The sequence below is a fragment of the Physella acuta genome, unplaced genomic scaffold (genome assembly GCF_028476545.2).
Source record: "Physella acuta isolate Inbredline_101_S28 unplaced genomic scaffold, ASM2847654v3 ptg002073l, whole genome shotgun sequence".
Lineage (NCBI taxonomy): Eukaryota > Metazoa > Mollusca > Gastropoda > Physidae > Physella > Physella acuta.
The window spans coordinates 20,001-34,375 of NW_026733575.1; the positions used below are offsets into that span (position 1 = coordinate 20,001).

Sequence of the window (14,375 nt, forward strand, 5' to 3'; positions counted from 1 at the left end):
ATAACCTAATCCTACAGACCACATCACCACCATAACGGAGCTATAACCCAGATCCTAGATCATCACCATCATAACGGAGCTATAACCCAGATCCTAGATTAACACCACCATAACGGATCTATAACCTAATCCTACAGACCACATCACCACCATAACGGAGCTATAACCCAGATCCTAGATTAACACCACCATAACGGAGCTATAACCTAATCCTACAGACCACATCACCACCATAACGGAGCTATAACCCAGATCCTAGATTAACACCACCATAACGGAGCTATAACCTAATCCTACAGAACACACCAACTCACCCAGATCCTAGGTCGACATCATCATAACGGAGCTATAACACATTAACTCACCAAGATCCTAGGTCGACATCATCTGGCACTGGCAAGATTGGCGCTAAGTCTTGACCACCTGGTGACGTCCGCGATTCCTTGGGAATCACCTGATCGATGCCACTGACGTAGTTGTCAATCAGCTTGCCAAAGTTGAATCGGATGATGGCACCAAAAGCTAGAATTATGATGCCCCATATCTGCAACCAGAGTGAACCGAATCATTCAAAGAATAGTTAGATATGGCTAGGCAAGGCAGTGTTAGCAAAATACATCAAGAGCATTTGTTAATATTTAATTAAGCAGAATATATTAATATCAATGCAATTCATTGAGTCAATCTATAGTTTAGCTAAATTTATTACTGTCTATAAAATGCATGGAATCTAGGCAGATCTAACTAGACTTGGTAGTTATAACAAATTTGTTTAAAAAGTGAGGATTAAACCAGGTTTTGCGGAATATACTTTCATATAAATAGTTGATGTATTTTGAGGAGAATTGACTGCACTATCCACGTGAGTCAAAGGGGCTAGTTTGGGTTAGTCAGAATGTGTTGGAATAAACAAATTATAGGTTAGTTAGAGCCAAGATCCTAAGGAAACAAATATGTAGACAAAAGAAGCATTGTGGGTTGGGTTTTGTCCTAGATTGCTTAATAATGTATGGACAATTTTACGTATTCTGCCTTCATTGTCGTCAGGGTATTTCGTTTCTTTTTTTTTATACTGTTGATATCGCTGTTATGGGAAGGGTTAGGACAAAGGGCAAAATTAAAGTTAGGGACATTGATAAAGTAAGAGTAGTTGGTTCAACTAAAAATCTCGGCAGGATAAGTGTTAGGGTTAGTTTCATGGCTACCGTCAGGACTTGGGTTAGGTAGATCCCCTAACCTATGTCATACATATGCAAAGACCCTCAATGCTATATACAATTTTAAATCAACCCTTCTATTATTTATTGTTTACAAAGACCCCCTACATTATATATCATTCGCAGACCGCTGTACTAAAACATACAAAGACTCCCTAAACTATATCACTTTTACGAAGACATCACCTCCCTACACAATATAACATACATAGACACCTGCCTATATATACAGTGATATAAACTTGTAATACACAAACTGGTTTTAAATGCACGATCGCTTACGGTTAAGGCTGAGGTTAGGAGTAATGCGAGCAGTAAGGTATCGATTCTAGCTAATATACTCGAATACGCCATGCTGACTTATTCATAAAAATGGGGTAGCAATTCTAGCAAATAAATATTTTTTAAATTCAATTCCGCTCTGCAAGTAATCACATAAATTCATATTCCTTAAGATATCAAACTGGTTAGCCTAAAAAATAACAAGTAATCGCATACATTCGTATGCCTGTGATATTACATAACTGGTTAGCCTTTAAAAAAAGCGTACCTCACAAGAAAGAACTTACTAATGATATTGCCATGGTGACGGCAAGTATGTAATCGAATCTCGCCATTTTGAGCTCTCGCTTGACACCGCTCACGGAAACATAGATGTTTCTGTAGAACAACAGACATGTCTTAGAGATTAGCCGTACCCACTTAATCCATGGCACGGGGTGTGGGGTGTAGGGCGAGTTATGCGTTTAAAATTAGTTGTAAGCCTAGGGGTAAGAAGGTTAGATACGGGTAGAGGTTAGGTTTAAAGTAAAGTTATCGCCACATAATATTGCTGTAGCTTGATGTATAAAAAGTTGTGGGTGCGTAAGTGCCCTGGTGGTCCACGGGCGCAGGTGAAGTAGAGTTCACCTGTTTCATTGACCTCGGCATGTCTAGAGGGGGGCTGGGTGGATTCTGGGACAACCCACGGGACCCAGCCCGGTAGTGGGTTTTAGACTAATCTAGAATCTAGATGTATCAAAACAATGTTATGGAAGCTGGCACATTTTTATAGAGAAACCCTCTCGATAAAGTGGGCAAGTCTTTAAACTTATAAAACAAATGAGCATTTAGATTTCAACAGGGGTGTATTAGAATATTCATTCTGATCATGGTGCCACTCCCCCCTCCTCCCACCCCCTCAACACAACCAGGAAGCAATCCATTATATATTACTGATGTTTAAAATCAAACATAGATCTTGAGTCTAGATTAGAGCTTGAGCTAAATTTGACTTTTAGATTAGTAATTAAGGCAAACCTAAGTTTGGGTAGGAGTCAGGACTAGGATAGAGGATTATGTTTTGGTTTAGGAATTAGGGATAAAGTATCAACTTCAGCTATCGAGAATGGGGAATGACTCAGTGAACAGTACAAATGTTGCTCCCTACAAGTCAGTCAACACATGTTTAAACAGGGGGAAAGTAATCCTGAGCGATCTAAAAAGTATAAGCACTTTTCGATTAGCCGTACCCTCATGTAGTCTATATAGTAGTGTATAGATCTAGATCTAATACATATTCACAGCAAGTAGCAAGCTTCTTACTGTAAACCATTGTTGGGTTATAGTTAGACATTTGTTCAAAGCACAATCAGGTTTAGGACTAGAATCTAGATAGGGTAAGTGATTGCTAGGGTTAGGATCGAGGTTAAAGTATCGCTATTTAAACCTAACGAATAGCTCTGGCGAATCAATGAATACTTAATTAACGATTCTATTTATAGCATTGTCACTTACCAGACGCAAAATAAATCCTTTGACCCCCTCTTCTATTCACCACTGGACCTTTCACTTCTCTTCAATACTTGCCTTGTGAAAAAAAGTGGAGTTTATGTGGTACTGCCAGTGGTCCAAACTTTGGGATATGTCATGATGGTTGTTTTTTTACGATGTTTTTTTTAAAGTATTAGATGTTAAAATAATGAACGGTTTATAGAAAGCCTAATCATGGCCAAGGCTTTCTCACGATCGTAAACACGAACTCACAAAATGGTGACGCGCATCATGGAGACTTTTCATTTGTTTAGAGAGTACCACACATGTTAATGACGTCATACCGGCGGAGGGTGTTTTATACTGCTAACAAAAAATGTAAATAAAAAATAAAAAAATGTTTTTAAAAAGAGCACTGATGTTAGTGATGTAGGCTATATATTTAGGCCTAGCATGATAAGGGATTTTTTAGACATTCGAACTATAAAGTAATTAGCAAAATAGTATTAAAACCGAAAGGAACAACTTAAGAAGAATAGACTTTTCAAAAGTAGACTTCAATTAATAATAAAATTATTGATAGAACTCTTTATGAGACGAATCTTGTATATTCGAAGATCCGTTTTTTTTATAATCTTCAGCACTGGAAAAGTGGAAAAATGACGTTCGATAGTACATATTCACCAAAGTCTACTATAATGTTTTTACCAATCACGGTCGGGCGGGAGATCACATGATCGCTAGCTCTTAAAGTCCCGAGTTCGGAACCCATGGCAGATGAAGCTCGTAAGTGAAAAGGAAGGGGGGGGGGGGCAACCAAACTCGGAAAGAAAACAACCAAATAATAAATAAAAACAAGTTCTGCCTTGCAGAATATTCTTGGGCAGCAGGTTGATTTGGGAGTCAGAATCAACGGGCCATATGACGCACACATTGACTCGTAAAAACAGACCCAACCGAGAATAGTCTCGAATGGTTAACTTAACTTTTTATAGAATCGGGTGCGATGTTATTAAAATAAATGTGGATATAAAAACTGGATTGTTTGGTTTTTGTCTAACTTTATTAATTGAAGATCGGACGTATTTGTCTGTCTTAGTAATTTCGGTAACTAGACAAGATTTTTAAAAAAGCAAAAATTATTTGGTTTTCACGTGGTAAGACATAAACAAAAACATCCTGCTGTTCCATAGGCTAGCATATGCGCAGTGAACTAATATTTTCTTAATATTATAATATTACCAATAGCAGAGGCGATACTTTAAATTCACGTTGGCCCGGAAGTATTTATATTTGGTAAAAAAATTATTAAAATATGGCCAAATTTACCATGTGAACATAATTGTTTACTGAAATGTATTCTCAAAGTAACATTTTTTCTTCACTTTCTCTGCATTTGCAACTTTTATATCATAGTTTCAAAACTAAAAATATGAAATTTCTGAATTTGTTTTTCAGGCTATACTTTTTGTTTTACGGCCAAGTCGAAAAAAAAAACAAGAAAAAAAAAAACAACATACCACGCTTTTTATCCGTCAAAAGAAAGATCAGGAGACGTGACTTGGAAACATACACCAAGAAGATTGGATATACCTGGGGACAGTTGGAGAGACTAGCCCAGGACAGAGGCGCCTGACACCAAGAAGATTGGATACACCTGGGGACAGTTGGAGAGACTAGCCCAGGACAGAGGCGCCTCGAAAGCTCTTGTCAGCGGTCTATGCCCCAGGAGGGGCGAAAGGCAAACCTTACTTAACCTAACCCACATATTTAACACCAAACACCCACAAAAACCACCTTTACTTACATAGTTGCCACCAGGTACACTCATAGTTCATAGTTACTACTAGGTACCCACAGTCACCACTAGGTACCCACAGTTAACATCAGGTACCCATAGTCATCACTAGGTACCCACAGTCACCACTAGGTACCCATAGTCACCACCCACCAGATACCACCAATCATCAACAGGTACCCAGTACCCACATAGTCACCACTAGGTACCCAGTCACCACTAGGTACCCACAGTAACCACCAGGTACCTAGTTACCACCAAGTACCCACAGTCACCAACAGGTACACAAAGTCACCACTAGGTACCCACAATCACCACTAGGTTCCCATAGTCACCACTAGGTACCCACAATCACCACTAGGTTCCCATAGTCACCACTTGGTACCCACAATCACCACTAGGTACCCACAATCACCACTAGGTTCCCATAGTCACCACTAGGTACCCATAGTCACCACTAGGTACCCACAATCACCACTAGGTTCCCATAGTCACCACTTGGTACCCATAGTCGCCATTAGGAACACACAGTCACCACATAAATACCACCAGTTAACACCATCATCCACATGAATGACGTCATGCAAAAATTTACGACTTCCAACCTTTGTTAAAGACACTCAACAAACCAACCATTGTTACCCCCCCACCCCCCACACACGCAACAAACCAACCATTGTTACACACACACACAACAAACCAACAATTGTTACACACACACAACAAACCTACTTTAATCGTTGTTCACGAGAAAACAGAAACACACGTATGCACGTTCAGAATATATTTTATTAGCAGTAAAAGTATTGCAATAAAAACCATACAAGAAAGCCTTTAAACAGATATCTAAGATCAACATTGATGCATTGAGTGATGGTCCAGTACCACTTCACCCTACAATAGCGTGGTCGGGTAGTAGAGCGTACGACTATTAACATGAGTCTCGACTTCGAATCCCGAGCTAGTCATCCCGCTCTGATGGGTACTTGACTCACGTCAGGGAAAGTAAAGGCGACGTGATTATACTGCTGACCACATTATCTGTTCGTATGGCGAGGTCACAGAAACAGGTGAACTCTACCTCATCTGCCACATTGACCGCCAGGTTCGAAAGTGTAATTTTACTAAAGCCATATACGCCCACCAATAACTTTTAACTTTAGTCTGGTACATCTAGCATTGGTGCTACATTTAGTTGACAACAGCGATTTTAAACTGCTGACGTTAGCATACAATATTCTGATTTGCTTTGGCTTGATACAGCAAATAAAAGGAAGACACGCCCACCAGTAACTTTTAACTTGTCCAGAACATCTAACAATGGCGCTACATCCGACAACAGAGATTTTAAACTGCTAACTTTATAAATGTAAAAATCTGATTTGCTTTAGCTTGAAATAACAAAAAAAAAAAAAAAAAAAATGACGTACAAAAATTACACTCTATAGCAGGCCAGTGAAAACGATCCACTAAAAAAACCAAACAAGGGCCCGCAACTCAGCTACAACCCAGCTGATAAATCAATGCTAGGAAAACAAATCTGTCATAAAATAAAGGCTTCTCACAGTCCACTTGACAGTATCGACCTTAACCCTTTGTATGCCGTAGACTTAATAGGGTTGTTCTCTATATTGGCTAAAAACAAGACGAGGGAAATAAGGTAGACAAAGCGTTCAAGAAAGGGCCAAAAGTAATTTCTAATTTTAAATATTTTTAGCATTCAAATAAATAACTATCAATTCCAAAGGAAATGATTTTCATCCAAAAAGCATGTTTTTAACAGAAATACATTTGGGATAAACTACTGTTTAATGCTTGGTGGCATTTCGGTTAATAAGCGTTTTTCCAACAGTCCGGTATTTAGACCAAATATTTTATAATTTTAAGTCTTCACTTTCGATTGAAATTCTGTATTAATAACTTAAAATACTAATAAAATATTCTAAACATATAAAAAAAATAGAACATATTCATTTATGAGCATGTATTGAACAAAAACTTAAGTTTTAGTTGTGATTATTTTATCAAGATGGGCAGTGGCGTCACTAGGACGGGTGTCACCCGGTGCGGTACACCCCCCCCATTGTAACCCTTCTGTCTATATCAATATACAATTATTTTTTTTTAACAATTGGTTCATATGTCACAGTCGAACAACAAATTTTTTCAAAATGAAGAACTACAGGACAGTTAGCAACGTAATCCATACATTTAGTGGCTTAAAAAAGGTGGGGGTGATCGGGTAACACCAATTAAGTATTTCTTCTAGACTTTTTTTCTCCGGGGGGGGGGGGGGTCGTTTTCAGGGGGACGGACTAAAATTTCCGGGGGGGGGGGGCGACGACGACACTGGTAAAAGTATATATTTTCTATATAAATTCTATTTCGTTCGGGGGGGGGGGGGGGGTAGATGCTGTCTCAGATGCCCGGAAAAGAATTCTGCATCAATTTTAGGGGGGGGGGGGGTGAAATCTCATCTAAAAAATTTACCATCAAAATAATGTTTTATCCAGTAAAAAAATAAATAAAATAGTAGGACAGAGGGGTGACACCAAACCAAAAAAATGGTGATAACCAACATAGTGACGCCACTGCATACGTTTGAATCGTTTTTAAACTAAGTATAATTCATGTTGTAGTTCAATATTGGGAGTTGATATTTTAAAAGGTTATTCATTTCTCCCTCCACATCTACACAAATTGGACGGTTACAAAATACTTTCCAATTTATAATTAATTGCTTAAGGCAGATAATGAAGTCAAACTGCGCCTAATTAAAATAAAAAGTCACCATTTTCAAATATCACAAAGTTTGTAATGAACTGGGAAAGCAAAATGGAATATAAAGCACTGGTCCATAATCAGTATATACTTGAACATTGCACACACATTTTCTTCTTCAAATATACTCCAATACAGGCAGTAGTGTGAAGGCAAAATATGTTCATCAACATACAGATGCAGAACAAAGGTTCAATATAACATTTTATGTCAATAGGCCATACATATCTTTCTTAAAACATATTTAATAGGCATAAAAATAGTTACGGTTAAAAATTAGTTATGACATAATGAATTAAATTTAATTAAGACTAAAATCCATTTTGGTCATATAAAGATGTCTTCATCACAACAGGTATACAATACTGTGTATTTCAACATTCACATGGCAAATGTCAGTAAAATCCATCTTGGAAAAAATAAGCACAATAAAAATCAACACCGTTTGTCAGGTAACACGTCATTAGGTAGTCACCACATCAATAGGTGAGGCTGGTGTTTGAGGAAAATGTTTGTTTGTGAGCTACATAGTTTGTATGGTGGGTGAAAGGTGTGTTGTTGCTCATTGTGTACAATGTGTGTACACAGGTGTAACCAAGGTGTGTACACAGATGTGACCCAGGTGTGTTCAACGTGTGACCAAGCATCAATGAAGAAATATGACTAGGAGTTTTTGCCTTGCAGTGATACCTGTGACTTGCAGTGATGTATGTGACAGTGATGTCTGTGACTTGCAGTGATGTTTGTGACTTGCAGTGATGTCTGTGACTTGCAGTGATGTCTGTGACTTGCAGTGATGTCTGTGACTTGCAGTGATGTCTGTGACTTGCAGTGATGTCTGTGACTTGCAGTGATGTCTGTGACTTGCAGTGATGTATGTGACAGTGATATCTGTGGCAGTGATGTCTGTGACTTGCAGTGATGTCTGTGACTTGCAGTGATGTCTTGCAGTGATGTCTGTGACAGTGATGTCTGTGACAGTGATGTCTGTGACTTGCAGTGATGTCTGTGACAGTGATGTCTGTGACAGTGATGTCTGTGACTTGCAGTGATGTCTGTGACAGTGATGTCTGTGACTTGCAGTGATGTCTGTGACTTGCAGTGATATCTGTGGCAGTGATGTCTGTGACTTACAGTGATGTCTGTGACTTGCAGTGATGTCTGTGACTTGCAGTGATGTCTGTGACTTGCCTTGATGACTGTGACTTGCAGTGATGTCTGTGACTTGCATTCATGACTGAGCTACAATAATGGCATCACGACGACTAAGTGTGCGAGTTGGACGGAGTGTGTAAAAGATGAGTGATTGACTCGACTGTTCTGTGATGGAATCGATCCAGGGCATCAATAGATGACCGGTCAGTGAGCAGTTTCATTAGATGGACCCAGTCCGCTGACAAGATTGGCTGGAACACATTGCAAACATTTCAAAAGAAACAATACGCAAGAACATTTAAAACATACCAATATATATATATATATATATATATATATATATATATATATATATATATATATATATATATATATATATTGCTTTTTTACATTTCATTAATTAGTTCTTTATAGTAACACACATATTAGATTGCGGTGATTGGATGGTAATTCCATTACTCACCTCGACCTGCACGTTGTTTTGACACAACTTCCTCAACGCCCGTATCCTGTCGTCTGCCAGAAACTTGCCCTGGTGCTCACCTTTTGCGGCCAGCGCCTTCTGCACGACATCCCCTAGGGCGGCGATCTTCAGCTTCACAATAACTTCCTTGCCCTGTTCGGAGATAAGGCAACAGTTTGTGCTTTTAGAGCTTCAATGCCCTCATCGAACAGATGGCAACAACCTTAAATTTAACAACTTTACACATTGACCACGCAACCCTCTCTATGTATGTACTGACCACTCCCCTGTCCATGTGAGTACACATGGCCATACACCCCTCTCTATGCATGTACTGACCATACCCCTGCCTATATGAGTACATACTGACCACACCCCTACCTATGTGAGTACATACTGACCACACCCCTGCCTATGTGAGTACATACTGACCACACCCCTGCCTATGTGAGTACATACTGACCATACGCCCCTCTCTATGTATATACTGACCACTCTTATGCCTATGTAAATACATACTGACCACACCCCTCTATGCATATACTGACCACACCCCTGCCTATGTGAATACATACTGACCACACCCCTCTAAGCATATACTGACCACTCCCCTGCCTATATGAGTACATATAAAAACCCCACTGACCTCCGTGCGAATGTTGTTCAGCCACAAACCAATCCCGTGCGAGGTCGTATCCATGGGCACGCAGCACAGGTAAATATTGACCTCGACCTTGAGCGCGTGCTGGCAGTTGAGCTGACTGCCGAGCCAGTCCACGAACAGATCCTCGGAGCGCGACCACTCGGTCCGCTTAGAGCCCTCGTGGATGATCTGGCGGGAGAAGGAGTCACCCTGGTCGCACTCGATGGTGCAGACGACCACGGTCTCCTCCGAGTTGGGGCACCACTCCATGTTCTTGGCCTCGTAGTTGCGGACACAGTTGGGGTGGTTGTCGTTCTTGTTCAGGTCGAGGTTGGGGTTGTTGTTGGCCGGCTGGTTGCCAAGGCCAACGGTTTTCCGGAACTCCGAGGTGGCGGCGTTCCATAGGATGTGGAAGGCCGGGAGTAGGGGGTTCAGAGATGTTGTCATCTTCTACACGATACAAGTTTCCGGAATTCTAAAAAAAATGAAGACAAAAAAGTTTTAAAAAACACAAACAGAAGTTAAAAGCACTATGCTAACCCGAAAGTCTCGAATTCGGATCCCGAATGACTTCCCCGAGTCAACCCAGCTCTAATGGGTATCTGTCTTACATTAGGAAAAGGAAAGCAGATGTTGACCACACTATCCCTATATATGCTGAGGTACCTGAAACAGGTGAACTCTAATTCACTTGCCCCATGGACCATACGGTTCGAGAGGGTACTTTATTTGCTTTTAATATTTTAAAAAAAAATGAAGACGTTAAAATGAAGAACATATATCGGGGTGCTCCCCTACAAAACACCAGAACCCTTGTTTAGAGTTCTAGTCACAGTTTGGGAGTCATATATCAGGGTGCTTCCCTACAAAACACCAGAACCCTTGTTTAGAGTTCTAATCACAGTTTGGGAGTCATATATCGGGGTACTCCCCTACAAAACACCAGAACCCTTGTTTAGAGTTCTAATCACAGTTTGGGAGTCATATATCGGGGTACTCCCCTACAAAACACCAGAACCCTTGTTGCTTAGAGTTCTATTCTCTGAGGACTCAGTCATCACGAGCCAGATCCAGGACGCAGAAGACAGGATAATCTACGTGACCTTTGACCTAAATGCCGGCTGCTCATCAGGGAATCACGTGCCGTGCTCGTGTGTGTAACGAGGGTGACACGACCAACGTTAACCGCCGCAGCAGGTGGCCTGTGTTTGGTTAGGCTTATCGGGTTACACGTGACCGCAGGTTAGAGTTACAGAGAGGATAAATTGTTTTGTGTGAGAGAAGGGGGGGGGGGGGTGTTAAGTGTTTTTTTTTTTTTGTTTTTTGTTTTTTTTTGTTTAGACATTCTTGTAAACTAAAAAATTGGGGAAAAAACAAAAACAAAACAAAAATATCAGTAGAATGTGTTCCCTTAAAGTTTTAACACAGACCCTAATTTCTAATACTAAACCGATTGTGTACATAGGTATAGAGATAGGGGGGACTAAGGGACATCTATAAATAGCATCATTCAATATGGGGAAATAATAACCCCGCCATTTTTTTCTATTTCATATACTGATAAAGACCCCCCCCCCTTCCCAACGAATGCTGGGTACGCATTAAAGTCTGTGACATAGAGCTGACTAGATCCCAGCACCAAAATCGTAAACAGTCGCCCGAGAATCTAGATCTAAATCTATATCTACAAATTTAAAAAGTCGACTCAGGCCTATTTTGTGAAATATGCGCAGATCTATAATGCAATGTTGCGGAACAAAACAAATACAAAAGCGACGGGACATGTTGTATTTGTTGTATGATAGTGTGACACATAGCTGACCTAGATTTCAAGGACAAATTTGTCAGCTTGACCTAATTTTTTCTGAGCGACTAGGCCTAACATGAATTTTATCTTTGTTTTTGTTTACCTATTAGAATATTTAGGCGGTTAGTAAGTTTCTAATGTTTAGCACATGTCTATGAAGCTACAATAACAGTCTTTTAAAAAAGGGCAAAACGTTTTTTCTAATAAGACGCAACAGGTCTCACTGCATTCAGGTTTTTTTTTTGTTTGCTTGTATCATTATCATAACTTTAATCCTAACCAACCACACTGCCACATCGACGTCACCAACCACCAGTTTCTTCCAGGCATCTCTTCGGGGGGCTTTGCCCCCCCCCCCCCCGAAAATTTTTTACCGCCCCCCCTGGACGAAATGAAATTTATATAATTTATATAGAAAATATAAACTTTCAACAGTGTCCGCCCCCCCCCCGAAGAAAGTCTACCGCCCCCCCCCCCCGAAAATTTCAAGTGCCCCCCCCCCCCCCCCGGAGAAAAAAGTCTGGAAGAAACACTGCCAACCACACTGCCCACAACACAATGACGTCACCAACCCATTTTTTTTTCCTCTTGTGTGCTTTCTGAAATCATCCCAACATGTGCCTTTAAACACTCTTAAGGTTCAAAAAATATATATTTTACCAGAAAAAAACAAATGAATTACTTACCCCCCCCCTCCCTTCCTCCAACCATAATTATAGACCCAAACAAGACCAATTAACACTCCGTCCTGATGACTAATTAGTTACTCGTTGTGCAACACGTAAGTTAAGAAAACAAAACCTAATTAGACCTGTATTGGTAATTAAAACCTGGACGACACACCACATCAACATAGGTGGACGACAACACGTCAACTTAGGGAACAACACACATCAGCACAGCCAACTTACATTGTTTACGACAACATCAACAGTATAAATATAACCAAAGTTCTTATCTCTAAAACGGGTCAAAAAACATGTACCGACAGATTTGAACTTAACACACCTAACATAGCAAGGTGGTTTGTTTACCACTTGACCAGGAATGGTGTCAGAGCGACAGGAATTTTTGTTTTATTATAGGAGTAGGCATTTGACACCATCACTTGCATGGTTTTAGAGTTGAATATTAAAAGTTGACACCACTAATAGGTGGTGAATAAATGACATCATATCAATGTGTATTTGTGGGGGGGGGGGTATTTAGACAGGGGGATGCATCTTTGTGACGTCATTAAAAGGGCGTCTGACTTTGTGACCGAGATGTGGCGTAAATGGACTGCTAATTTAGCATAACGCCCTTTATAAAAGATCTAGGAAAATATAACAGGACAGGCTAAGAAAGAAAAATCTTAAATTAGCTGTCTTTGGTTTTTCTAGTTTACTAACAAACTATGTATATTTGATGATCGCGGAAGGGGGGGGGGGTAAAAACCTATAGTTGCTAAACTACATCTATTCTCAGGTAAAGCTTAACCTAAAAAAACAACTGAAACGCCCCCCCCCCCCCCCCCCTAACATTGACAGTGTGAGAGTAAACTAGGTTAGTGATAGTGTCATTGATCTACATGAACCCACCCCGATTCAAACAATAGCATGCTGTTTCTGAACTATATAGACATGTATATAAAAGTAAATAATGTAGGTCTATAATACTCTATACTGCACATTTATGACAGTAGCCTACATATGTATGTATTTATATAATGGGCATCATTGAAAAAACGTTGGCCATTATAAATATAAACTATAAATTATCCTTATGTACAATAATTATCGAATTATTAATTTCTATTAATAGGCCTACTACACTATACTATAGCATTTTGTTTTTGTTTTGAAATGTTGACGTTTGTTTTCGACAACCTTTAGCAAGTTCAATCAAGTTATACGGTTTTTAAATATTTTAAATTAAAAGTCACATCAAATGACATTTTAAAAAATATATTATAAGTTAACCGTCATCTCTTAGAAGTGTGGACCAAAAAAATAAACACATAAATCTAGATCTAAGTAAATAAAAAATAAAAACAACTTACGTCTTAGTAGTCCAGCAGCTGTCTGCACGAACGATAACTCTCAATGTTTTTTTTTTCTCTCCAACCAAGCAGACGGTTGAAAAAAATGGCGAAGCAGATAAATATTTAAATTGATCTCGAACAGTTTTGGATCTCGAATAAACTGTACTCACACATCAACTGCCGGTGCCTGTCTGGTTGCTTCTAGAACATGCAGGAGCCAGATACCGGGTTAAACAATGATGTCAGCTTGACTGTGGCCTCGGAAAGCCGTAACCTCATCCGATTTACATACTGTCTGAAACTGGGTCAACAGCTACGGTAAAGACGAACTTTTTTGTCGGTAACTTGTTTACGTTTTATAAATATTCAAGGTCCGTGCTACTAAACTTCAAATAAAGAGCGGGCAATAGCCTAGTTTCAGCCACATTGTTGTTAGAGTTAGTTAGGGCCATGGTTTATGTTAACTGTTAACACCGATACCAACAAAGAAAGTTCGACACGGCTAAATAAACCTTGGTACGGTAAGCCAGAGTATAGTAAACAACTTTTGTAAGGCAAGTCACGATGTAATTAATATTGAACTAAATATTATTATACATGACATTAATTGTAGTGAAAAAATAACATTGCCTTTTTCTTTATATCTAGCAATCTTTTGTCTTGGTGTCAACGCCCTTAAATTGTGTCAAAAGTTACGACGATTCACACACCTGAATCACCCCCCCCCCCCCATCCA

At 39.6% G+C, this 14,375-nt stretch overlaps 2 protein-coding genes across 2 annotated transcripts in view; both read right to left on the minus strand.

The window, feature by feature from the left end:
- LOC131932014 (uncharacterized) overlaps nt 1-3,275 on the minus strand; it is a 16,901-nt gene extending 13,626 nt beyond the window's left edge. The window contains exons 1-3 of the mRNA XM_059288892.1: nt 2,994-3,275; nt 1,787-1,877; nt 366-544 (exon numbers count right to left, since the gene is read on the minus strand). Of these exons, the coding sequence (XP_059144875.1) occupies nt 366-544; nt 1,787-1,834 (227 nt within the window). The 5' untranslated portion in view covers nt 1,835-1,877; nt 2,994-3,275. The remainder of the gene's footprint in view (nt 1-365; nt 545-1,786; nt 1,878-2,993) is intronic.
- Nucleotides 3,276-8,260: 4,985 nt separating this feature from the next.
- Nucleotides 8,261-13,947, minus strand: LOC131932011 (uncharacterized). Its single transcript, XM_059288890.1, has 4 exons — nt 13,658-13,947; nt 9,813-10,284; nt 9,167-9,319; nt 8,261-8,954 (listed from the first exon to the last, which is right to left on the minus strand). Exons 2-4 carry the CDS (start codon nt 10,254-10,256, stop codon nt 8,814-8,816), a joined length of 738 nt encoding a protein of 245 aa, XP_059144873.1. The 5' UTR covers nt 10,257-10,284; nt 13,658-13,947; the 3' UTR covers nt 8,261-8,813.
- Between the last annotated feature and the right edge of the window lie 428 nt (nt 13,948-14,375).

Coding starts and splice junctions, on each gene's coding strand:
- LOC131932011 (XM_059288890.1), bottom strand. CDS start 10,256: ATGACAACATCTCTGAACCCCCTACTCCCGGCCTTCCACATCCTATGG. Junction 9,320..9,812: donor TGAACAACATTCGCACGGAG/GTCAGTGGGGTT, acceptor ATCTCCGAACAG/GGCAAGGAAGTTATTGTGAA. Junction 8,955..9,166: donor AAAACAACGTGCAGGTCGAG/GTGAGTAATGGA, acceptor AATGTGTTCCAG/CCAATCTTGTCAGCGGACTG.